Source organism: Plasmodium brasilianum, chromosome 2 (assembly GCF_023973825.1).
Source record: "Plasmodium brasilianum strain Bolivian I chromosome 2, whole genome shotgun sequence".
In the NCBI taxonomy this organism is placed as follows: domain Eukaryota; phylum Apicomplexa; class Aconoidasida; order Haemosporida; family Plasmodiidae; genus Plasmodium; species Plasmodium brasilianum.
In genome coordinates, this window is record NC_090115.1 from 666,971 (window position 1) to 691,004 (window position 24,034).

The 24,034-nt window shown below is 27.5% G+C and overlaps 7 protein-coding genes across 7 annotated transcripts; 2 read left to right on the forward strand and 5 right to left on the reverse strand.

The window, feature by feature from the left end:
- Positions 1 to 227: 227 nt before the first annotated feature.
- Positions 228 to 2,627, forward strand: MKS88_000733 (uncharacterized protein; the record flags this gene model as incomplete). Its single annotated transcript, XM_067218612.1, has 2 exons — positions 228 to 1,959; positions 2,215 to 2,627. 2 exons carry the CDS (start codon positions 228 to 230, stop codon positions 2,625 to 2,627), a joined length of 2,145 nt encoding a protein of 714 aa, XP_067075515.1.
- Positions 2,628 to 3,531: 904 nt separating this feature from the next.
- MKS88_000734 (dolichyl-diphosphooligosaccharide--protein glycosyltransferase subunit OST2) lies at positions 3,532 to 5,698 on the reverse strand (the record flags this gene model as incomplete). Its single annotated transcript, XM_067218623.1, has 5 exons — positions 3,532 to 3,964; positions 4,242 to 4,296; positions 4,626 to 4,707; positions 4,890 to 5,006; positions 5,627 to 5,698. 5 exons carry the CDS (start codon positions 5,696 to 5,698, stop codon positions 3,532 to 3,534), a joined length of 759 nt encoding a protein of 252 aa, XP_067075516.1.
- Positions 5,699 to 6,627: 929 nt separating this feature from the next.
- Positions 6,628 to 8,166, forward strand: MKS88_000735 (mitochondrial import inner membrane translocase subunit TIM50; the record flags this gene model as incomplete). The annotated part of the gene is made up of 1 exon (XM_067218634.1): positions 6,628 to 8,166. One exon carries the CDS (start codon positions 6,628 to 6,630, stop codon positions 8,164 to 8,166), a length of 1,539 nt encoding a protein of 512 aa, XP_067075517.1.
- A 597-nt stretch (positions 8,167 to 8,763) lies between these two features.
- MKS88_000736 (vacuolar protein sorting-associated protein 53) lies at positions 8,764 to 11,916 on the reverse strand (the record flags this gene model as incomplete). Its single annotated transcript, XM_067218645.1, has 1 exon — positions 8,764 to 11,916. The coding sequence occupies one exon, from the start codon at positions 11,914 to 11,916 to the stop codon at positions 8,764 to 8,766; it is 3,153 nt and encodes a 1,050-aa protein (XP_067075518.1).
- Positions 11,917 to 12,940: 1,024 nt separating this feature from the next.
- On the reverse strand, positions 12,941 to 16,015 carry MKS88_000737 (uncharacterized protein; the record flags this gene model as incomplete). The annotated part of the gene is made up of 1 exon (XM_067218654.1): positions 12,941 to 16,015. One exon carries the CDS (start codon positions 16,013 to 16,015, stop codon positions 12,941 to 12,943), a length of 3,075 nt encoding a protein of 1,024 aa, XP_067075519.1.
- A 2,183-nt stretch (positions 16,016 to 18,198) lies between these two features.
- On the reverse strand, positions 18,199 to 19,833 carry MKS88_000738 (cysteine desulfurase IscS; the record flags this gene model as incomplete). The annotated part of the gene is made up of 1 exon (XM_067218664.1): positions 18,199 to 19,833. The coding sequence occupies one exon, from the start codon at positions 19,831 to 19,833 to the stop codon at positions 18,199 to 18,201; it is 1,635 nt and encodes a 544-aa protein (XP_067075520.1).
- Positions 19,834 to 21,385: 1,552 nt separating this feature from the next.
- On the reverse strand, positions 21,386 to 23,737 carry MKS88_000739 (DNA (cytosine-5)-methyltransferase; the record flags this gene model as incomplete). Its single annotated transcript, XM_067218675.1, has 1 exon — positions 21,386 to 23,737. The coding sequence occupies one exon, from the start codon at positions 23,735 to 23,737 to the stop codon at positions 21,386 to 21,388; it is 2,352 nt and encodes a 783-aa protein (XP_067075521.1).
- Between the last annotated feature and the right edge of the window lie 297 nt (positions 23,738 to 24,034).

Genomic DNA, 24,034 nt, shown 5'->3' on the forward strand with positions numbered 1-24,034 from the left:
TAAGGGAATTCCGCATAAACGGATAGGTAAAATGGAATCAGCGAAGAAAACAAAAAAAAAAAATTGAAAAAAGAGTAGGATCCACGAAAGCTAATAATTTTAATATATTCATCAAGGGAAATTTAAAATTTTCATTTATTATGTAAAGAAATTTAACTGTGAAAAAATAACTCTAATCATTAGAAGTAAATCAGTAGAAGCATTTCGGTAGTTCCAAATCAGAAGAGATGAATAATTCATGGGGGGCATGCAACTACTCTGGCAGTGCATATAACAGCCCTGGGAGATCGTCCATGTTAAGTACAAGTTCTCATAATTACAGTAATAATTATAATAACTCGAATGGACAAAATGAAACGATAAAATTAATATTAGAAAGTTGCATACAGGAATGGTTCCCTTTTTTAAAAGATGAAGATGATGACGAAGATAAGAAGATGAAGAAAGAAAATAATTCACGTAAAACTAAGGAAAATAGTTTAAATAATGAAATAATAAAGCTGAAAAAATACTATAAGGGAGTAAAATCATCGAAATTTCCTTTAAAAAAATTATACAAAACAGATAGAAATCTGTCCAATCTTAATGATGAAAATGATGGTGAAAATATTTTTTACAATAGCAGTAATATATATATGAATATTTTAAATGAAAGTGATGTTATGAGAAGTGGAGATGAAGCCATTTTAAACAAAATGAAAAATACTAAAATAGAAATGGGGGAGCAGATAGATTTACAAGAAGTATATGAACAGAATTTTTGTAAAAGGGAGAACGTTGATCAGGAGAGCGATGTGAATGAAAGGGGTGCAAGTGCAAAAGGTGCAAGCGAAATCGATGCAAACGAAAACACGTCCTTTTACGATTGCCTAGTGGAAGAGGATGACGCAATTGGGTGTAAAGATAACACAAATTCCTATATAAAAATGAATTACAAAGAAAAGGCTGAAAAAGGAGGGATAAAAAAAATGGCATTTGGAAAGACTACCAATGAAATGGAGGAAGAGAAAAAAAACTTGGACTTCGAAAAATGTAAAAAGGAAATGAACGAAGTAAGAGACAATATCGAAAGAGAAGAAATAGAACTGAATGAGAAAAAGAATTATGAGTTGAAACAACAAATGATGATGTTTCAAAGAAAGGAAGATGGCACAAATGAGAAACGCGGACTCGATATAGGAGATATAGATCTTTGCCAGGATGATGGAGATTATAACTATATGAGCTCACTGAATAGTTCGAAAATCAGAAAATATAAAGAAAGAGAAATCAATACTGGTAATGTGTACACAAGTCCAATTGGCTCTGAAAAATGCACAAAGAATAAATATACTCTTAGAGGAAAAAGTGAGTCTACATATGGATTAAAGGAGGATATGAACCAGTTCAAATTTAAGGAAAATTCGAGAAACGTAAAAATTTCGAGCAGCTTTAATTGTACAAATAGTGTGAACATTCTGAATAGTTTGAACAACTTGAATGTTTCAAGCTATGCGGACAAACCTAAGTGTGACAGTCAAATGAACAAGGAAAAGAATCAGCATAACGATTGCAACATTAGGAGCATACAGTCCATTATTCAAGATATAAAAAACGAAGAAGCAAAAGAAAAAAATATTACTATGGATTCGTATGGAAATATTTATTTAAATATTTGTATGAAAATTTTAAAAAAAGATATTGATTATTTCATAGAACCAAGACAACTAAAAAATGAAGAACTGTTAATGGAAAAAAAAAAAATAAAAGAAATTTTAAAACTTTATGATAAGTTATTTTATAATCATTTTAAGTTTATTCCAAATAAATTTTACAAAGAAACATTAAGACCTATATATTCTTATTATCAAAACTTGAAATGCTCAATTGTAGGGGATGTTGTTGTTTCGAATAACTCTTTTGATGTAAGGCCGAGAAAAGCTTGTTCGTTAAACAAGGATTACAAAACGCAGAGAAGTGGTAAGAAAAGAAAAATTACCTAAAAAGAGAAAAAAAAGAACATAAGAACGCTATAAGACAAGTGTACGTGATAACTTACATGAATTAATCCACGTTCACACGCAAACTAACTAATCTTATTTAATTGTTTATTATTGTATATTTTTGTCCATCTATATTGTTTTTTTTTTTTCAGTTTTTATATATATGCACATTATACTCATTTTACGAAAAATGTTTGCTTCTTTTTTTTTTTTTTTTTTTTGTGCCATACAGCTAGCTGTATATCGCAGATTGACATGAACTTGAGTGAGAGAAAATTGTGCGGTTCAACGGAGTACACAAATTTGGGGAGTTTCTCAAATTTAATAAATGATATGAGCATTAAAAAAATACTACTAGACGTAGATGAAAACAAAGATATCAGTCACTTAGAAAAAAAGTACAAATTTATATATACTGATTTGGTAAAGCTAAAAAGTTTGTTAGTGAAAAAACGTTACTACAAAAACATCTTATTTGACTATCAAAAAAATTTCGTTCAGATGAATAACAGATTCGTTAAAACGTATAGGGACATATACCCCGTTGAGAAGGAATATAAAATATATACGGAAATAAAGAAAGACACTGTAGAAATGATTAACGGCATTAATGCAAATTATAAAAAGTATTATTTGAATAATTGACGTTGGATTAGCTATTCCCGCTTAACAGCTTCGATATGAGGTAGTACTTTTGGCACAATTGCTACCCTACTTTTTGTACATGTTCTATTCCATTTTTTTTACAACTGCCACGCTACTTTTTATGCATTTTCTACCCTATTTATTTCAAAATATTCTTAATTGTTTTTTGTCACCATTTGCCTACTCATTTGTGGTAGCGACTGTTTTTCCGTAGTCATTTCCTGTGTCCTTGAAATAAAACTAACGTATACTTTTCTATTATTTTTGGGCATACGGTCTTGTTTTCGTCATTTTTTCTCATTTTATTTCATTTCATTTTTTGCGCATCTTTTGAATTATCAGTAGTTTGCCATATTACTTGGATTCATATACTATCGTTTATTCATCGAGTTTGCCCATTAACAGAGATTTTGCTAAACAGAAACGTAAGCACCACCCACATGGTCATACATGTGTATGTTTTATTGTTCCTACATAGGATTAACTATTTTGAAAAGCATATTTGCGATTTATGGTTTCTTCATCATTCCGTTATATAATCATTCGCCCATTTAATCGTTCATTCATTTTATTAATCAACTGTTCAATTATACATTTCAAAAAGAACTTTAAAAAATTATTTTTACTCACACAAATTGTTCATATTAAAAAAAAAAATAATAACATGAAAGCAAAACATAGCGAAGCAAAGAACGGATGAATGAAAAAAAAATATATTTTTTTTTGTGCCCCCTGTCAACCGCGCAAAGTTGTCGGCATATTTGCATTCGTACGTGTACATATACAAATGTGTGTACTCATATGCTTATTTTGTGTAAGATCAAAAATCACAATTATACTTAAAAAAAAAAAAAAAAAAAGCAAGCAAGCGAAAATTTTAATATATCCCTGCAGGTAACAAATTTTAACTTGTATTTTTTTCGTATTTCTCAAAATAATGTCTGAAATATAAAACAGCCGCGTTTATGTTTTTTAACTGATTCTTTGGAAAATTAAGAATATTTTTACCTGGAGGAACCTGCTCTTGCTTTCTGATTCTTTCGTTTTTTATATGAGCCCTTAGGTTAATCATTCTTTTTTGCTTCATTAACTTTCGTTTAGTTGATGGAGGTACGTGTCCTTTTAATTTTTCCCTTAAATATTCTACATTTTTGCATTCCTTTACACCTTTTAAAAACATTTTAATAATTTCGATTTTCGTTAAATCTTTTCTATTTTGCACATCAATTTCAACAGATGCATTTCTTAGCCGTTTCATGTAAGTCCTAAACACCTTCGAAGTTTTTTTTTTTCTTTTACTGAACAAACTTTTAAAAATCTTATGTCCATTTTCCCCTCTGTTAAAATGTATAATGTAACATTCACATGATACAATGAGAAGCACGAGGTACAAAAGGTAGTTCTTCATTTATAACTTTTAACTCACTAGTCTTCGCTTGCTAGCCTTTACTCAATAGTGTTCTCGTGTTGACCTTTACTCAGTAGTGTTCTCTTGATGTCCTTTACTCAGTAGTGTTCTCGTGTTGGCCTTTACTCAGTAGTGTTCTCTTGCTGGAATTTAAGCAGTAGTCTTCACTAATTGGCCTTCACATATTAACCTACATTCATCCGTACTGATTTGCGGTTACCTTCTTTGGACTATAAACATGTCTATTATGAACGTTTAACTCTTTACTAGTCCCAATTAAATATAAAAAATAAAAGAAAAAATGTCCAAGAAAAGAAATAAAACTATACTTAAGTTTTAAAAAAAAGAAAAGTAAAGAAATACGTTCCTTAATTTAAATGCATGTAGCTAAATACGCCTGAAAAATGATAAAAAAATTATGAGGAAAAAGGATATAAAAAAATGTGTATACTTTACAAAAATAAAATAAAATAGTAAAAATAGTGAAAATTGTGAATATAATGAAAAATATATGTGCAAATATAGAAAAGGGGCAAGAAAAAAATATAATTTCTGAAAATGTTATAAAAAATAAAAAAAGTTCATCTTACCTATGTACAGTAACAACGAGCAGAGAACAAAATCGAATATTATTTTTTCTCTTTTAAGGTTAAACAGACTCTTGTTAGTAGTCTTAACAAAAAAAAAAAAAAAAAAAAACAGTTAAAAAGGAATCATCATTTTTAAATATATGTATTGTAAATTATATGTGCACTGGGTTTGAATTATTAAGAAGGCTAACACTTTTTTTTCTTTTTTTTTTTTTGTTAAATTTTTTCTTTGTATTTTTTTTCCATTCTTTCCATTTATATTACCTGTTCCCTTAGTGCTCCTAAAAATGTTACATTTCCAATGGCCGTAAAAATTGCGGCCACTACAATTTTATCGTCAAAGGAAGAATATAAATAAGCATAAAACCACAAAATAATTAACTGTGAAAAAGTAAAGATAATGAAAATGTCTATGAATAGCGCTATTCTGAGTGTACTCTTCTTATACCTACGGTAAAAAGTATTTATTATTCTATTCATTTTTGTCTGTATTATATTGCCAAATAATTTTTAAAAATTACATATAAAAGATAAAATGTATTTCATATCAATATAAAGTTCATTTCAAAAATAAAATAAAAAACACATATGTATCAACATATGTACAAAACAAATGTACATATATATGTACCAACATATGTACAAAACAAATGTACATATATATATACCAACATATGTACAAAACAAATGTACATATATATATACCAACATATGTACAAAACAAATGTACATATATATGTACAAACATATGTACAAATAAATGCATATAAATGAATGGATGAACGAGTGTAAGCCATAAATTACGAATTATGGCTTAGGTAAAAGTTAAATTTAAAGTTCACGAATTATTGCATATTTCCTGTGAATAAAAAAATATTTCAGAGGAGTAAATTTTTTTTTTTTTTTTCTTTTTGATAAATACTTAACACGTATTAATATGTAGGTTTTATAGAATGTTAAACGAGTAAATAATTAACTAATATATGATTAATATATTTAACCAGTAAATGCTTAAGCAGTAAATGTTTCAGTAAATGCTTCACTATTAATGGTACCCTTTTTGATGATACCATTTTTCTCAATAATTTTATTACCTGCAAGTATGCTATATATATAGATAACACTTTTCTGTCGTTCATTAATTAGCTGCTTTTTTTAACTATATTCATCGTGTACTACTCATATGCGCTTAAAAGTGTACATAAAAAGATATATATATGTATTATGCATATTTTATCAACAATTTTAAGAAATGTCCATGGCATTTCCGAAAAATAGGAATTGTTTGACTGCCCATTTGTTCTTTCGCGCCCCTTCTGCTTGTTCAAATATTCATCATCCTTATAACATATAAATATATACATATATATATAAACATATATGTATATATGTTTATTTATTTTACATTTCATAGTTGCTTTTTTTTTTATTTTAAATCACCATTCTTTTGATCCATATAAGAGGATTATTTTCACAACACGTATGTATGTACATATTAACGTAGCTATTATTGCCCGAATTTTTAAAAATCAAAGCAATACTTGAAGAAGGGTCTACATTCTCTATATTTGAATAAGAAGAAATATCTCTTTTAATTACGTCGTTTTACACATTTAATATAATTGACATAATTAGAATAATTAATGTAATTAATTTGACGTAACAAATTACAAAATATTTGACGCAAAAAAAAAAAGATTATTTTTTTATGTGGAAATAGAAAAGTGCCTCTTTTCACCATGTGGCTGTTCATACCCCTTTTAAGAGTTAAAATAAAGGAAAATACATCATCCGAGCGTACTATTTGAGCGTGTGCATATATGAATATATACATTTATATGTACATGCATATATACATATATATATAAGTATACATATATATAGACTTATGCGACGAACTGAAATCTTTTCCCCCGTTTCTCCCTATTTCTTTACGCCTTACTTTTTCCATGTTACGCTTAATTTTCCTGCGCAAAATAAATGTTAAAAGACGTAAAATACAATGGTGGTGTTTTTGAGTTTAAAAAATTTATGGATTAATGAAAAGGTATTAATTCCTTATATGAACAGAATAAATTCAGCAAATAAAGTTAGCATATCTTCAATAGTGCATAACAGGACAACAGTAAATTTGAACAACTTAAACAATGTAGTTGCACTGATGTATAGTTATAAAAATGGATGTACCAAAAGTGGAAGGAGGTACCATATGTGCAAGAGTTATAATAATTTAGCAGACATTTTGCTTAATACAAATTATAATCGTATGCACAGTAAGCGCATGCAAGCGAGAGAACGGAGTATGCTTGGTGTGAACTGTGTATATAGAGTGAATAATGTGAACAAGGAATATAAGATAAAGGGAAAAATGAAATACGGTGACAGCTTAACTAGTTATCTATTTGATTCAAATCAAATTAAGAGGAATGTTTTTATTAACTCGTCTAATATATACAGAATAGGAAATTGCTATTCGAGAGGGTTTAGTGCTAATTCAAAAAATATGAATGAGGCAGCGGCGGCGGAAAAGTTAGCTGAGCAAGAATCAGCTGTAGAAGAATTAGGCGCAAAAGCAGTAAACATGTCAAGCGGTACTAACACTTCTAGGAGTGGCAATAATGTCTCTAAAGAGAGTACCCCCCTTAATAGGGAGGGTAAGAAGAAAACGTTAAAAGAACTGTACATAGATAAAAAAGAAAAAGAAAGGATGATAAAAATGTATTTACTTTTAAGTCTGTTGTTAATGCCCTTTGGGTATACATACATGTATTGTATTCAAAATGATATAAGCGTAAATGAGTTAATAAAGATTCTAAAAAAAAAAGCAGAAGTTTTAGAAAATAAATACAATGATACATTACATGAATTTATAGATAAATATTTTCCATTAAGTAATGAACCATTATTACCTGACTTCAAAGATTTAAATTATCCTGAAAATTTACCAACTTTAGTAATAGATCTAAATTATGTAATTGCAAAATTAGAATATGATAGAAAAACAGGGTGGAGAGTATTAAAGAGGCCTTACGCTGATTTATTTTTTAAAGAATTATCAAGTTTTTATGAAATTGTTATATGGTCTGATGACAATTTTCCTGTGGCCCAAGAAGTTATATCCAAGTGGGGTATACCAGCTATAGGATGTTTACATAGAGACCAATGCTCAAAAAAAAAAAAGTATTATGTGAAAGATTTAAAAAGATTAGGTAGAAATTTAAATCGCGTTGTTATAATAGATCATGATGTACATGCTTTTATGCTTCAACCAGAAAATGGAATATTAATAAAAGAATTTCATGGGGATGTAAATGATAAAGAAATTTTATGCTTAATTGATTTACTAAAATCATTTGCTATTAGCACTTATGATATTTCACAATTTTTAAGAAAATATGGAGGGGGCGATTATAACATAGGTAAAAGATATTTACAACTAAAAAGTGACACAGAACAAAAGTCACAACGAATTAGAAACATTGGTAAAATATTTCACTTAGATAATAAAAAAACACCCAATGGAATTTCCTTCAATTCGTGAAATTGGAAAAAGCGCAAAAAAAAAATATTTTGCTTTTTAAGTATCTCTTAAGTGCACGGTGTGCCTACAGGAATAAAGAACTTCCCCAATGTGAGATTTTTTTTTTTTTTATATTGCGTGAATAATTGCAAGCTAGATTTATACATATATATATTTTTTCAAATTATTTTATGTAATATTTTTAATGTTCAAATGTAGTAGGTTGTGTACATAAGCACATAAATGTGTGTGCGTGTGCGTGTGTGTTTGTACACGTTAAAGTCATAAAAGTAATATTTGTAATTCGTTCCTAAAAAAACTATGCTACCACAACTTGCACATCGCATTACTGAAAATGAAATATTAGTTTCTTAATTTTTCTTTATAAAGTTAAAGTCCAAGTATATTTTGCATAAATGAGCCTGTAAAAATTTTTCTTTTTGTGCAAGAAGTGGCTTACACGAAACACATAAAAAAAAAAAAAAAAAAAAAACTAAACTTAAATACACATATATTTCAAAAATATAAACATTTAAGTTATACACAAGACCAGGATTATAGCCTTCTCAATATAATACGAATGAATGGCCTCGTTTCCCCCCCCCTTCATGTATCTCTCTATATGCTCGTAATTTTATTGAAAAAAAACTTAACTTCCTCTGCAGCTTTTATTCCCCTCTCCTTAATATCATGTACATAATTTTTATGTAAGTTTAGCTCGTTTGGGATGTTTTCACCTTTGTTTTCTTTTAGAGATAATATTTTTTCGATCTCCTGTATGGTACATATATTGTTATTTTCTGTGAGTAGTAAGTTGAAGGAGTTCATATCATAAATATTCGAGAGGAATATTTTAATTAATAATTCAATTTTATTCATATGTTTCTTGACATAATTAAAATATGTTTGGGGAATAAAGCAGTCATCTATATCTGTATTTAGAGTGAGCATATTTGATGGTATAGAAATTTGTTGCTTCCTTTTTTCGCCCCCATTTTCGCCCACATTTTCGCCCACATACTCGTCCACATTTTCATTCATAGTGTTACCTGTATATTCACCATCATTTATTGCTGTTCTATTTTTTTCATCGTTTGGCCCCTTTTTTTTACTACTCGCTTCTAATGGTATTTTAAGTAAAACTTTCTGAATTTCATAACAATCTAGAAGCAATTGTTGTGCTGTTATATTGGTCATAAATTTAAAAGAAAAAATAGTGTGATGAAATTGTTGAATTATTAATGTGGTCGTTTTTTCAAATAAGTAAGTTAAATATGTGTCATTAAAAATTTTTTTAAAAAATATAAAATACTTGTGAAGAAAATTTTCCATCTCCAATATATATGAGGACTTTTCCTGAAGGTGATTTATATCATATATGTTAACAATAGAGTTATTTGAAATGATATTATTAATTTTTTTTTGTATATAGGAAATAATCACTTTTATACAATTAGTTTTTATATTTAAAAATAATTTTTCTTCATCTTTAAGTGATATTTTTTCCATAAAAATTGGGTCGATATCTTTTATGATATTTTCATTAGCTTCATTAATAGTTTGTTCTACGTAATAACTTGTATTAATTAAAATAGATAATAATTTGAAATTCTGAATTTTATTTTCTTCTTTAATTTCTTTTATTGTTCTGGTATTTAATTCTTCACTATACTTTAATAATAAAGTTTTAAAAAACATTACGAAATCATATAAAGTCTGACAGTTACTAAATAACAATATCATATTTACATAACTTTTGTATAAGTAAAAAATTTTATATGCTGACTTATATACGGTATGTTTTTCCCCCATAATTTCAAAATTTATTTCTGGAATATATTTATTTTTATTTAAAAAATTTTTGATATCATCAAAAGTGTCCTTCACAAAATTTTGTACCTTCGTTTCATTATCCCTTGTGATATCAAATATGTCCTCTTTATTTTCATCGCTTATGATATTTTCATATTTCATTAGTATTTTTTTCTCCTCGTACTTGAGCCAACTGCACAGGTAGCTGTCAAAGACGCAGGAAATTATTCCTATAAAATTTTGCCCCTTTTGTTCCTTTTCTCTACTCTCTCCATTTTGTTCATTTGGCACTTTAGCATGGCATCTACTTCTCTCTTTCGTGCTGTTCACTAGGTTATTGTTAGTTTCTATTTTGTTACTACTATAATTGGATGTATTTTCGATAGGAATACTAATAGGAGTTGTACTCTTACTTACATCCCTACCATTATGCGGAAAATCATTTTTCACCGCTCCTTCATGCATATCATAATTAATAGTATTTCCACTAGCAAATTTCGCTTCTTTACCTTTTTTCTCCACTTCTTCAATTTGCTTGTTGTTTGTACCCTCTTTTGAAATATTCTTTATGATATTGTGCATAGCAAAAGATAAAAAGGACTCCTTACTTTTTTTCATGTGACTGTGTTCATTTAGATCATCATTTGCACATTTGTTACAGTCCATTTGTGTTAACTCTTTTTGAATTATAAGCTCAGGAAAAGGGAATTCCAAGGAGGAGTAACTGTCATATGATACACCATTTTCTTCAGTGAAAAATGTAATATTTTTTGTTAAAAAATTTTCGAAATTTATAACTTTTATGACTGTCTGAATTATCGAAACAGGATTCATTTCCTCCATAGAAGAAGACATAATTTTTACAATATGATTTTTTGTGATAGAACAAAATTTACTTACAATGTAATATGGTATATTATAAATTCTTGGAAAAATATGTGCATATGTATTTTCATAATTATTCAATGATCGCTTTAGCCATGCCAACCTTCTGTCTATGCTTTCCAATGTATTAACTTGATTTTCAAAAATTAATACGTATTTTTCTAAAAAAAAAGTCGTAAATTTTTTTGCTACACTGTTCACAAAATTGGGGTTTAAATGGTATAGGCAATTACACGCATCAAACAGATTGATGTTCATTTTGTCCTTATCATTGCTGAGACCATTATGGCTTTGACTATTATGAGTGCTGCTATTATGACTGCTTCTGTTATTACTACTTCCACTCGGAATATCACTATTAAGATTGTTAATACTACTATAATTACTAAAACTGATGGAATCATAGCTAAATTCGCTCAAGATGACAATGTTATTTTCTATATGTACATCCGAATCGTAAATTAGGTCTATATCCTCCATTATTTGATGCTTTAAATCATCAAATAGGATATTTGCATCATTATATAAAGAACTCAATTTATTGTTAGTCTTTAAGTCTGATATATGTGTAAGCATTAATTTAATTACAGATACAAGTGATATACAATCTTTGTAATCTCTTTTTAACGCTTTTTTCTTTAAGTTACTAATAGCTGTAATAACCATTACAATTCTCTTTAATATAATAATAGTTTCTGTGACATTCTTTTTTCCTATATCTAATTTTTTAATATCTTTACATAACTTTATTAATATATCTTCACTTTCTTCTGTTTTTTTATCAACTTGTTCCATTTTATTATTTATTAATTTCATTTTTTCTTTTATACTTTTTAATTTTTCTTCATATTCATTTTTACTTAACACATGATTTTCTACCTTATCATTTATTGCTTTATCTAGTTCAACTATTTCTTTGTTCATTTTTTCTACATGCATTTCCACATCCTCTATATTCTTAATGTTGTTATTTATATAGTCCTTCACATATTCATCTTCTTCTTTTTTGCTCCTTATTTTTTTAGTTTCTTCCATTAACTTTATCTTTGTGCTCGAGTTAGCAAGGTACTTCATAATGCGCAAAAAAGTACCCAAGAACAAAAAAAAAAACAAAAAAAAACAAAAAAAAAAAAAAAAAAAGGACGAAAATGTGTACTATTGTGAATACATATACGCTAATTTAAGTATATGCATAAAGCAAATTAATACATACATATGAGGCAAATTATTACACAAATATATATATATATATATATAAATCGAATTAACTATAATGCAATTCCCCTTTTGCATACGCAGCTTGACGAAAATTTTTTGCGAGTAAAAAAAACAGAATGAACAATTACGTTTTGTATATTTTTTCATGTGTATCAAGCAGTTTACTTGGTACAGTTAAACTGAAGCACGTGATTTCATGCTTAGTTTGTTACACCTTTATTTGCTTTCTTTAGCTTTCAATTTTATACGATAATGCGAAGTTTATTTATTTTTACCAGTAAAATAACACATGAAAAAAAAGAGAAAGATAATTCACATTTCGTACGTTACTCTTATCTTACCTCTTTTTGCTTCAATTATTTGTTTTTAAAAAAAAGAGATAACACAAAATTCGCAGTGCAACATTTGGAAAAGTTTTCACTTTTTGTTGTCGCTCATTTCGTTTTGATTAGCCAGAATTTATTTTTATTTTGAAAAAAAATAAAATGATTTTTAAATGGTTGTGTGCATTTTTCACTATTTTGTACAAAAAAAAAAAAAAAGAAAAAATAAAAAAGAAAAAAGAAATTTATCTTTAAAATTGTTCCAAAATTATTTCAATAAATGATACTATGGAATAATATTTGGGGCATTTTTTTTTGAAAGCGTATTTCATTTTCTTTTTCTCTGAAGGACAAAAAAAGAAAAAAAATTTGACAAATGTAAAGTTGTACTGTATGTAAAACATATCATTTAACGTAAAAAAAAAAAAAAAGAAAAAAATTAAGGGAAGTATAGGCAAGCACGATATATATTGTACTATGCGCAAAATGGAGTACTCATATAAATTTTTATCAATTTAATTTTTATTATCTTCAATTTTTTTTTTTTTTTTTTTTTTTTATAACAATTCCACGTCAGCTATAATTTTTTGTTTTGACTGGCGCAATAAAAAAGCCAAATTTTCTGCCCTTTCGTAATTTTTAAAATATAAGTTATCGACTTTTCCTTTTATCTTTAATGTGTTATAAATTGAATTAGCTCTTTTAGTATCACAAGAGATTATATAGCTCGTTAACGTTTCCACAAACTGTTCTTTATCGTAATTATCATCATAAATAACTAATTTTGCAAAATTGGTGTCATCAAAAGACGGTTCTTCATTATCATATTCATCTAAATGTTCATCCAAAAAATTAAAGGAATCTACTTCATTAATGTTCATATCGTATTTGTCCAAATCAATAATGTCGTCGTCGTCCTGGTCATCATCGTCACTAATATCAATTTCATTGTTTTCGTTGTCATTACGATTTATTTTATTCGAGTCATTTTCGCTTCTTACGTTCCATTTGATCAGGCAGTTAAGGGATTTTTTTATAACTTTATTACTGTCTTGATTGCTCTCTTCATTACTGTTATGATATTTGTCCACATTTATGTCATCATTTTTGTGATCATCATCTCTACCACCATCATTGTCATTTTTTCTGTTACTATCATTGCTTACACCATTTTTGCTATCACGCTCGTCTGCGTCCTCTACTGGGTAATACCTCTTTTTACCCTTCCCATGGCGCTCAAAAAAGAGTTGATTAAACTCGAGTTCTTTTCTTTTCCTTTTGGATAAAAATCTCAACTTAGCTAGCTCTACATCCTTCTTTGCAAAATGAACCGTTGGCAATACTTTATTTTCGTTTAATACCCAATTTTTAAAAAGTACATTTAAGTCTTTTTTATAGGTATATGTTCTATATTCAGCATCTATATATGTTTCCAATTCGTATAAATCAAGATTAGGTTTATAATTATTATAAATTATATTATAAAAATAATCACGCATGGCATATACTTTCTTATATAACTTATTATCCTTATCATTCTTTATATCATCAATTCTGTTTAAGTCTATTTTATTTTCGCTATCAAGTATACCCATTTGAGAAAGTTCACTTTTCATTTTTTCACAAATCTTTGACAAAAATTCGTACTTTACGTCAGGGTTTTCTCTTATTCTGTCTAGCCAATTATTACTACTGCTACTGATGTTGCTACTACTGCTACTACAACCATTACCGTTATTACAATTATTGTCATTGCTTTGTTTGTTTATTCCCTCTTCCCTAAGCACGCCTTCATTATAAGGACTCTGATTTCCGTATCGAGGTGTATTCTCCTGTGCAGCCTTGTTCCAATTACTGTCACTATTAGTATTACTACTACTGTTAATACCAGCGCTAATACCACTACTACTATTGTTACTATTTTTGTCACTATTACAAACACCCTTCTCCATATGCACAGTTTTGTGGACATCGTCTCTAACTCCATACTCCTGTCCCCCCTCAGGGTGGAGTCTGTCCTCACTTTCAACACTGCCAAAGTTGCTTTCCCCTGTGACACTGTCAGATCGTCCGTAGGTTAGACCCATAATTTTTTTCAGTTCATTGTCTTTTTCATACTTCTCTGCATAATTATAAAACGGTTCAAGTATACTACGATCGTGGTAAATATTTAAATTTTTCTTTTTCCCTATATCGAGAAAATCGTCTATGGAAATTTCTTTATAAGTTTCGTCAAATTTGTTGATATAAGAATTAGTGTTAATATCATATTCATAGAGATTTAAAATATCATTGGAGTATATGTAATTGTGCTTTAAAATGTAATTTGGAATAAATTTCGTCTTCTTAATAACTTTGTTAAATAACTCATGTCTTTCGAAATATTTCATTTTATCCTTTTCTTCCTTATGTCCAATAACATCAATTTTAAAATTCAGATGGAATAATTTATAGGATATTTTTTTCATTCTATCAAATAATGAATTTAAGAAATAAAAATATTTATGTACATTTTTCGCTACCCAAATTTTGTTTATATAGTCAACTAAAAAAAAATTATCCATATATTTTAACCTATCTACATTTGTAATAATATTTAGAAAGAATTTATATATATTATAACCAATGGTATCTCCTTTTTCTATGGACATCTTTTTTAATTCTACTAATTCTTTGTATATATCATCATTTATATTATCTTTATTTATGTTAGTGATGTTTACTTTTTTGAAGTAAAAATATATGTTGTTCAAATCAACGAATTTCTTTTCTTCATTTTCATTCTCTTCTGCCTTATTTCTCACAGCTTTTTTTTTTATGTTGAACAAATTATTTTTCTGATGAAACACATAAACATCAAAGAAACCTTTTGTTTTTTCCTCTCCTACTTTTCCTATATCATTTTCATGACGACCAATGTTTTTACGCCTATCTTCATAAATTCCTGAGTTCCCCCCTCGGCTCATATTGCTGTTGTTATCTGCATCCTGTTTATTAGGTGCACCCTTAATATGCATGCGACTGGAATTTGGAGTAGTACTAGTAGAAGAAGCAGTAGTATCTGTAGTAGAAGTGGAATCTGTAATAGTAGTGGTATCTGTAGTAGTAGCGATATCTGCAGTAGTAGCGATATCTGTAGTAGTAGCGATATCTGTAGTAGTAGCGATATCTGTAGTAGTAGTGGTGGTGTCCCCCCCCTCTTGCCCCCTAGAAACAGCACTTTCGTCATAATATATGTACCTCTTATCTAGGTATATATTATTCACATCTTTGTAAAGAATTTGATCAATTTCTTCATTATCTTTATTTTTTATTGCTTTTATTAATAAATGTAACTTACCTTTTGACAATAAATTTAATATTTTGTCATCAGGCAAACACGTATATTCACTTTGCAAGTTGAAGTAATCCCTCTGATATGGATGATATAAAACTGGAGTCCTATAAATCTCTGACTTCTTTCTTTTTCTAGGTCTTTTTCTATTTTGCAGTTTTGTTGATTTTAGTTGTACTCTGCTCGACATGAAAATTTTATTTGTAAATTTTTTTATCTTAATTTTTAAGATATAATTTGCGTATCCTCTTATGCTTATTGCAGACAAAATAAAAAAGAATAAAAACTTTCTTTTCATTTTTTGAAATGCAAATAACTTTAGCCAGTGCCGGTCTCCACATGAACACACATGTGCACATGTACGTATATATATATATATATATATATATATATATATATATACAAACACATACGCATATAAATATATATATGTATTACTCAAATTAACGCGTGACCATGGTAAAAATAAGGCAATTGGATGATGCTCTTTCCATTTTTATTCAATACAGATACCTACACATATGTGTTCCTAATTGGTCGACTGTATGAAAAACCCATGTAAGTACAAAGGCAGACAGGAATATATATACATGTACAGATGCAGATACATATACTTTTACATTTAGGATATTTCCTGAACAACTCACAACTATCTTGACGCAAATTAGTAAAAGTACGTTTTTCTTAACAAATGTTCAAACTAGTCATAAAATAAAAAGGTAAAATTAACGTATCACAGAAAACAATATTCAAAAAAAAAAAATTATTAATCAAAAATAAAAAATGTCAAATAAAATAAAGTAAAAACTATATTTTTTTAGAAATCTCTTAAAACGAAAGGATGAATCTTAAAAAAAAAAAAAAAATTCTTAAAAATACATGGAAAAAAAGGTAAAATTAAAAAAAAATGAAAGTAATGTACTTCAAAAAAAAAAAAAAAATTCTCAATAAGGAAAGTTTCAATGAAAAACAAATATTTTATAAGACGTGAAAATGTTGCATTTTTGTGTTAATTTTTTCACCTCGAAAAAAAATAAGTTCTTTCGAAGTCATATGGTAAAATTCGTTCAAAATATAATCAAAGAATTAACACTCTTTCCCGTTATTGTGGCAACAACTAATACTATGGGGCTTAAAAGTATTTTAACAGTAGCATATTCAACAGAAGAGGAATTAAAATTTTTAATTTTTTCACTATTAAAAATGTTCTTATAAAATTTTAAAACAGTCAAGCATGTTACCAAAAAGGAAAAGAAAAAAAAAAGGATAGGAAATATTTTAATTTTTACTTAAAATATATTTATAAAAGGCAAAAAAAAAAAGCAAGAGCCAAGGTATAATACACATCCTATTACTGCATTTGTCCTAAAGAAGACGGCTATACATTATATATAGGAACTTTATTTGTGTATTCCTTTTCTTTTTCTTTTTTTTTCTATTTGTAACGCTTTTTCCTGCCTTGAAAAATATGAATCAAATGAGAAACACTTTTTGTAGTAGAGTTTTTTTAATATTTTATTATATATATATCCATATGTAGTGTGTAAAAAAGCATAAAGGACACAATTTTGTTAAAAAAAAAAATTAATGAGATATAGTTCAAAAAGGCACATGTGTAACATCACATAATTCTTTTTTCTTTTTTTTTCTTAGGGATATGTGCCACAATATATGACCTTTTTAATTAGGAAAAAATTAGGTAAAAAGGGGTAAATTAAATGTACTAAAATAAAACAGAAAAAAAAAAAAAGGTAGAGAATGAAAAAACAAAAAAATGCAGAAATGACGAAATGATGAAATTAAGAAAGAACAAATAAAAGAACAAGATGACAGGATATGAAGACCATCCACCGATGTAGAAAACAAAAAAAAAAATTTTAATAAAATTTTCTAATAAAAAGTTACAGTTTCACATAACACTAAAAATATATTTCAAATGATAAAGGAAAAAATTTGTAAAAAATTAAAAAAAACGTTAATAAACTTGTGTATCAAATTTTAGAAATGTTATCGGTTTTAAAAATACAAAAAGGGTTTAACATATATTACCGAAAAATTTGCAAAAAAAAAAAAAAAAAAAGGTTAAAGGTTAAAGGTTAAAGTGTGTTTTGCCAACTATTTTCTTCTGCTTTCTCCATGTTTATTTCTTTTTGTACTTAGTTTTTTTTTTTTTCTTTTTTTTTGCAAAATTCCTTTGGCTGCTGTTTTTGGCATATATTTTTTACTGCTCTTTTTAACAGATATTTTTTACCGCTCTTCTTAGTAGATATTTTTTACCGCTCTTCTTAGCAGATATTTTTTACCGCTCTTCTTAGCAGATATTTTTTACCGCTCTTCTTAGCAGATATTTTTTATCGCTCTTCTTAGCAGATATTTTTTACCGCTCTTCTTGGCAGCCATTTTTTACCGCTCTTCTTGGCAGCCATTTTTCACCGCCACTTTTTACCCCCTCTTTTTGTTTCCACTCTTTACTTCCCCCCATTACGTCCATACAAATTGGGGAGTATCACCCTGAGAGGAGTTTTTTTCTAACTCCATTTCATAGAGAGGTGAAATGCTCCTTAACCTTTTAACCGACTTCACTAAATTGGTGCACAATTGCTGAACTTCAAAAAATGTTGTGAACCGATTAAAACCAATTCTTATAGATGTGTGTGCAATATCCTCTGATATTCCAATAGATCTTAAAACATAACTAGGTTCTAGAGTACTCGATGTACAAGCAGAGCCTGAACTTAAAGCAATTTCATTTAAAGACATTAATAAACTTTCCCCTTCAACAAATAAAAAGGATATATTCATGTTTCCAAAATACCTATTTATTTGACACCCATTAAATACAATATAATCTAAATGTTTTAATAAATACTCTTTTACATAATTGAAAAAAAAACGCATCTTCTTACAATCTCTATTCATTTCATATGAACATAAATTTGCAGCTTCTCCAAAGCCAACAATTAAATGAGTAGGTAATGTGCCTGATCTTAAGCCTCTCTCCTGTCCTCCACCATGAATTAAAGCATTTAATCTAATATTAGGTTTTTTTCTTTTAATATATAACGCACCAATTCCTTTGGGACCATATAATTTATGACCAGACATGGACAACAAATCTATGTTCATTTTTTGCACGTCAATGGGAATTTTCCCTACTGCTTGTGATGCATCTGTATGTAATAGTATATTTTTTTCTTTACATAAATTTCCTATATTTTGAATATCTTGGATCACTCCAATTTCATTATTTACAAAAATAAAAGATGCTATTATCGTATTATCTTTAATGTTATTTTTAATATCCTCTAATTTTATAATACCATGTTCATTAGGTTTCAAATATGTTACTTCAAATCCTTTAGTCTGTAAGTAACGACAAGTTTGTAATATACATTTATGTTCAATTTGAGATGTTATAATATGATTTTTTTTATTATCAAGTTTGTTATAGTATGTACATATTCCTATTAAGGCTAAATTATTGCTTTCTGTTGCACCTGAGGTAAATATAATTTCTTTATTATTTTTTCCGTTTATTAATTTTAGAATACATTTTCTTGCATCTTCTACTGCCTTTTCAGATTCCCATCCGAAAAAATGATTTCGTGAATGAGCATTCCCATATATGTATGTCAAGTACGGAAGCATTTTGTCCAGTACTCTTGGGTCTATCATTGTAGTTGCTTGACTATCTAAATAAAATCTGCTCATCTTTTTTTTTTTATAATCGCTAATTGGATCTTCCACTTTTTCTGTCTTCTCTGTAACTGCGCTCTGTTCTTTATCGTCACTGTTACCGTTTCCACTGTTACAGCTGCTGACGTTACCACTGCTACTACTGTGGATGTATTTGTTTATTCCTTCCTTTACTTTTCCATTTGTAGACTTATTACTGTAGCCTAAGTTATATATTTCGCGTTTCCATTTGTTTTTACTCAACTCCCTGTTATTGTAACCCCCATAATTAGAAATATCATTTTTGGTGCTCTCCTTTAAACTACTCCAAGCATTTACAAGTACCTTCTTAAATCTCACTGTCTTATCACATCGGACAAAATTTCCGAAAAAGTTACTCCTTTGAATGTTCAGACTTTTTGTTACGTGAAAATTTTTCATCAGAGTTTGGTGCACGTATACGCGAAATAAAAGAAAGATGAGGGAAATTATGGTAAAATGGTAGGAAAATTATGGAAAAATGGTAAGAAAATTATGGAAAAATGATGGTAAATTTTCTCTAATAAAATTATGGTACAGTATACAAATAATTCATATGATGATTATAATTTTTTTTTCTTTTTTCAATATAATCTTCAAAATGGTGTTCTCTATCTTGTTCTACATATATATATATATATATATATATGAGAAAAAAATAAAACAAATACGAACTATGTGTTATATACATACACAAATCCAACATTCTCCTGTAGCAGTAGGTTAAACAAAAACTTTTAATATATTGCTACGAATGAATTTAATTTATTTTGTTTCATTAAAATTAAATAATACACAGTAACTATCAGTCCTTCCATGTAGTTGAACACAGGAATTGCATAAATATTACTCGTAAAAAGGAAATAAATCGTATGAAAATAAAAACAAAAGAATTGTAGGAAAATATGTATATTTTGTTATGAATTAAAAAAAAATGAATCCGAAAATAAAAAATATATAACTGCCTTATTTAATTACATTATATATATATTGTATGTAAAAATCTATATTTATGTATATATATACATATATATGTATAACTTGTAAATTTCTCATGAATTAATGGCGTTTATGGGAACGTGAAAAAAATTAAAAAGAATGGATATGTAGGAATTAAACATGCCAAAAAAAATTCCTTTTTAAGCTGCTTTTTGAAAAAAAAAAAAATAACAATAAATGACAAAAAATGAAGAGGAGCATTCCTATATGGAACATTTTAAAACGTCAGTGGCAAATATGAATGTATCTATTATATATAAACTTCAGTACATAAATGTAAATATATGAATATATAATACTTAGGGAATCGGTTTGCTTAAACTTTAAACAGAACTTACACATGTAGGACTTCCATTTTAATATATTTAAAATGATATTACAATAAAGCAGTTGTGTATATATTTTTAAAGTTAATAATAAGTAAAACTTCAAAAAAATAAAAAAAAAATTTCAAACGTTCTCCTTTTAAGGGGGAAAATAAATAATCATTAAAAAATGAACGTGAAAAGTGGTTAGCATGTAATTATTTAAAACATTTTGAAGGAAACCCTTCGATTATGAAAGAGCAAAAAAACGGAGAAAAACTAAATATAAATACAAATTGCTAAAAAAAAAGTTGTACCTTTTTAAGAAACGCTTAACAAATTCATTTTAAATAAAGGGATGGGATGTTCCCCAATGACAATGGTAAGTCATTACCTTTGTTTACAAAAGAATATAATATGTAATACAAGGACGCACACATGCGCGCACATTTTAACGACATTTTTTGTGAGTAAAATATTGCTCATCTTGTTCCTGTAATAATTCAACATTCTTGTAGAGATAGTTTAGATAGTTTATATTTTCAGTCAGAGTGCATAAATTTTCAAATATTCAATTTGTAATATATAATTAGCAATTTTAGTATCTTTTTTTTTTTTTTTTTTTATCTAAAAATATGCTATAAAATTTGTTATAAAATATGCTCGAAAATATTATGCATTTGAAAAATTAATGATATCACAGTGACATTAACAGAATTTCCAATTAATTTATACCTTTGTCTATTTGTTAAAAATTCAGGAAATTCAAAATGATGACACATGCATATTTTCTTTTCTCTTTTGGTATCCCTCTCTTCTTTCTTGTCGTCTTGGTCAACTCTCTGATATGTACTTTGTTCACCATTTGTGCACGTTTGCACGGTTAAATGGAGACCCGAATTTAATAAACATGAACTAATATTACATACATCACAATAATGAACATTAATGGTGTAAGAACATTTATGATTAACATGATCAAGATTCCAATATATATTTCCGTACGTGTTTTTTTTCTTTTTATCCAACCCATTTTCTTTTAAGTTATTTTCGTTTGTATGCATTTTATATCCCATTAATCTACTTATTTCTGTAGGTGTAAAATACCGGACTTTGTTTTCATATTTTTTCATCTCCTTTTTTTTGTTTTTTTTTTTTCCCCTCACTTCGTCATCAGTATAAGTGACGTTTTGATCAGATATCCCACTGGAATAATTTTCCTTCGATAGATTACTAATTCGAATATTTGAGGAAAATGATTTTTTTATGTCTTGTTTTTCTTTATTCCTTGAAATATATAATATAGAACCTGACCCATTTATGTACCTTCCATAATTGGATGTAAAACACATGGCATGTAATTTTTTCGAATTTATTTCCTCTTTCTTATTATTGTCAATGGCGATACTTTTTATCAATTCATTTTTTTCAGTATAATATTCATACGAATTAAAGCAGCAAATATTTCCATTTTTGTTAATATCAATAATATCAAAGCAATAGGATGAGAATTTATGAAAAATATCCTTCTTTATTTGAAATTCATTTAAATGTTTATTAAACATATTTATGTCTTTTGATTTATTACAAATTAGAGGAAATTTATCATTTGTGTCTATAAAAGTCATCAAACTGGGTGTATAAAAAATACCCTTTTTTTCATTTTTCCTTAAGTTTTCCATATTCTTAAAAGAAATATAATTTTTTGGTATTAATGAATTGCTATATAATAATGCACTTATACTATTTTCAAATGTTTTGTTTGGTGTTTGTTTATTTAAATTAGGTTTTTTTTTACATATACAATAGAAACGAAGTCGTTCATTTGGTATTCCAAACTGTAACGGTGAAAGAAGATATGTCTGGAAAAAATAATTTCTTTTAATTGAATTTATAAAATATAAAAAAGAGTAAGATATTTCAAAGTTTTTAACATTCTCAATAAATATATATTCCGGTAAATTTTCGACATTTATATCTTTTAATAAATTGCAAATATGAATAAAACTATGTGTTCTTTTATCCTTTTCAATATCTAAATAATCTACTATATTTATATTTAACTCGTTGATATTAAAATTTTCCCCTCTAGTTACTGCTTTTTCGTAAGACATATAATTCTTATATGTGTCATCAGTATGGTCATAATTAATTTTATTGCTAACAAATTTAGTGTGACTGTATGGGTTATTATTAACAGCGGCTATATCTATATTGTCCTTACAGCTACATTTGTCATTACGTGTAAGACTCTCACAAAATTTTGACATTTCATTATTATCTATAGTATCACCAGGAATGAAAGTATTTTCATGGTCATTTTCATGTTCATTTGTATGGCCCTTTTCATGTTCATTTGTATGGCCCTTTTCATGTTCATTTGTGTGGCTCTTTTTATTTTCATTATTATTTTTATTTTTTTGTTTTTCTACATTTGGGCATTCCCCTTTTGTGGAATTATATTTATGACATAATTCTTTTAAATTAATTTCCTTACATTTTTTATTTTGTCTTGTATATGGTTGGCATGGATTAGATATTAATAAAAATGTAAATTTGTGATACTCAAAAAATGGAGCACTCAGATTATTTATATCCGTTTGAATGATGTAATTTGCACTTAAATGGTCTCTTTCTCCAGAATTATTTGCATTGTTAGTATCTTTATTTTCCTCATATGAAATAAAAGAATCTCCTGCTTTTTTGTACATTTTATTGATACTTTTACTTTTTACATTTTTTAAAAATTTATTAATGTCTTTTTTACTTGTTAAATAGATAGAGCTGTCCTTAAAATTGTGATAGTAGGTTTGGTTTGCAATTGGACTAATATCTAACGAAATAAAATGAAATATGTCTTTTATATCATTTATTTGTACAACTTCCCTTCCCCTATTACAGTCTTCACCCGAATTATCAACATAATTTATTAGAGCTTGTAATAAACTGAAGTGTAAACCTCCAATTCCACTATAAAGTTCTAATACTTTTATTTTTTCCATCGAACGTCATGTTATTTGATATCTTAAATTTCACTCTTTCACTTTAAAATAAGTACATTTTGAGTAGCTGAATAAATCAGAAATAAATAATTAATTATTGTACCTTCTTTTCAAACACATAAGAAAAAATATAAAAATTGAGAGCAAGATGGGAGAGATTATAGACCCATTATTTCGTGTTCACTCTAAAACTACCTCTTCAATGACCGTATAATTTATTCTTTCGAAAGATAGACGGTTCACCATAAAAATTCTAAGAAAAAAAATCACTTCAATATGTGTTACATAGCTGTATAC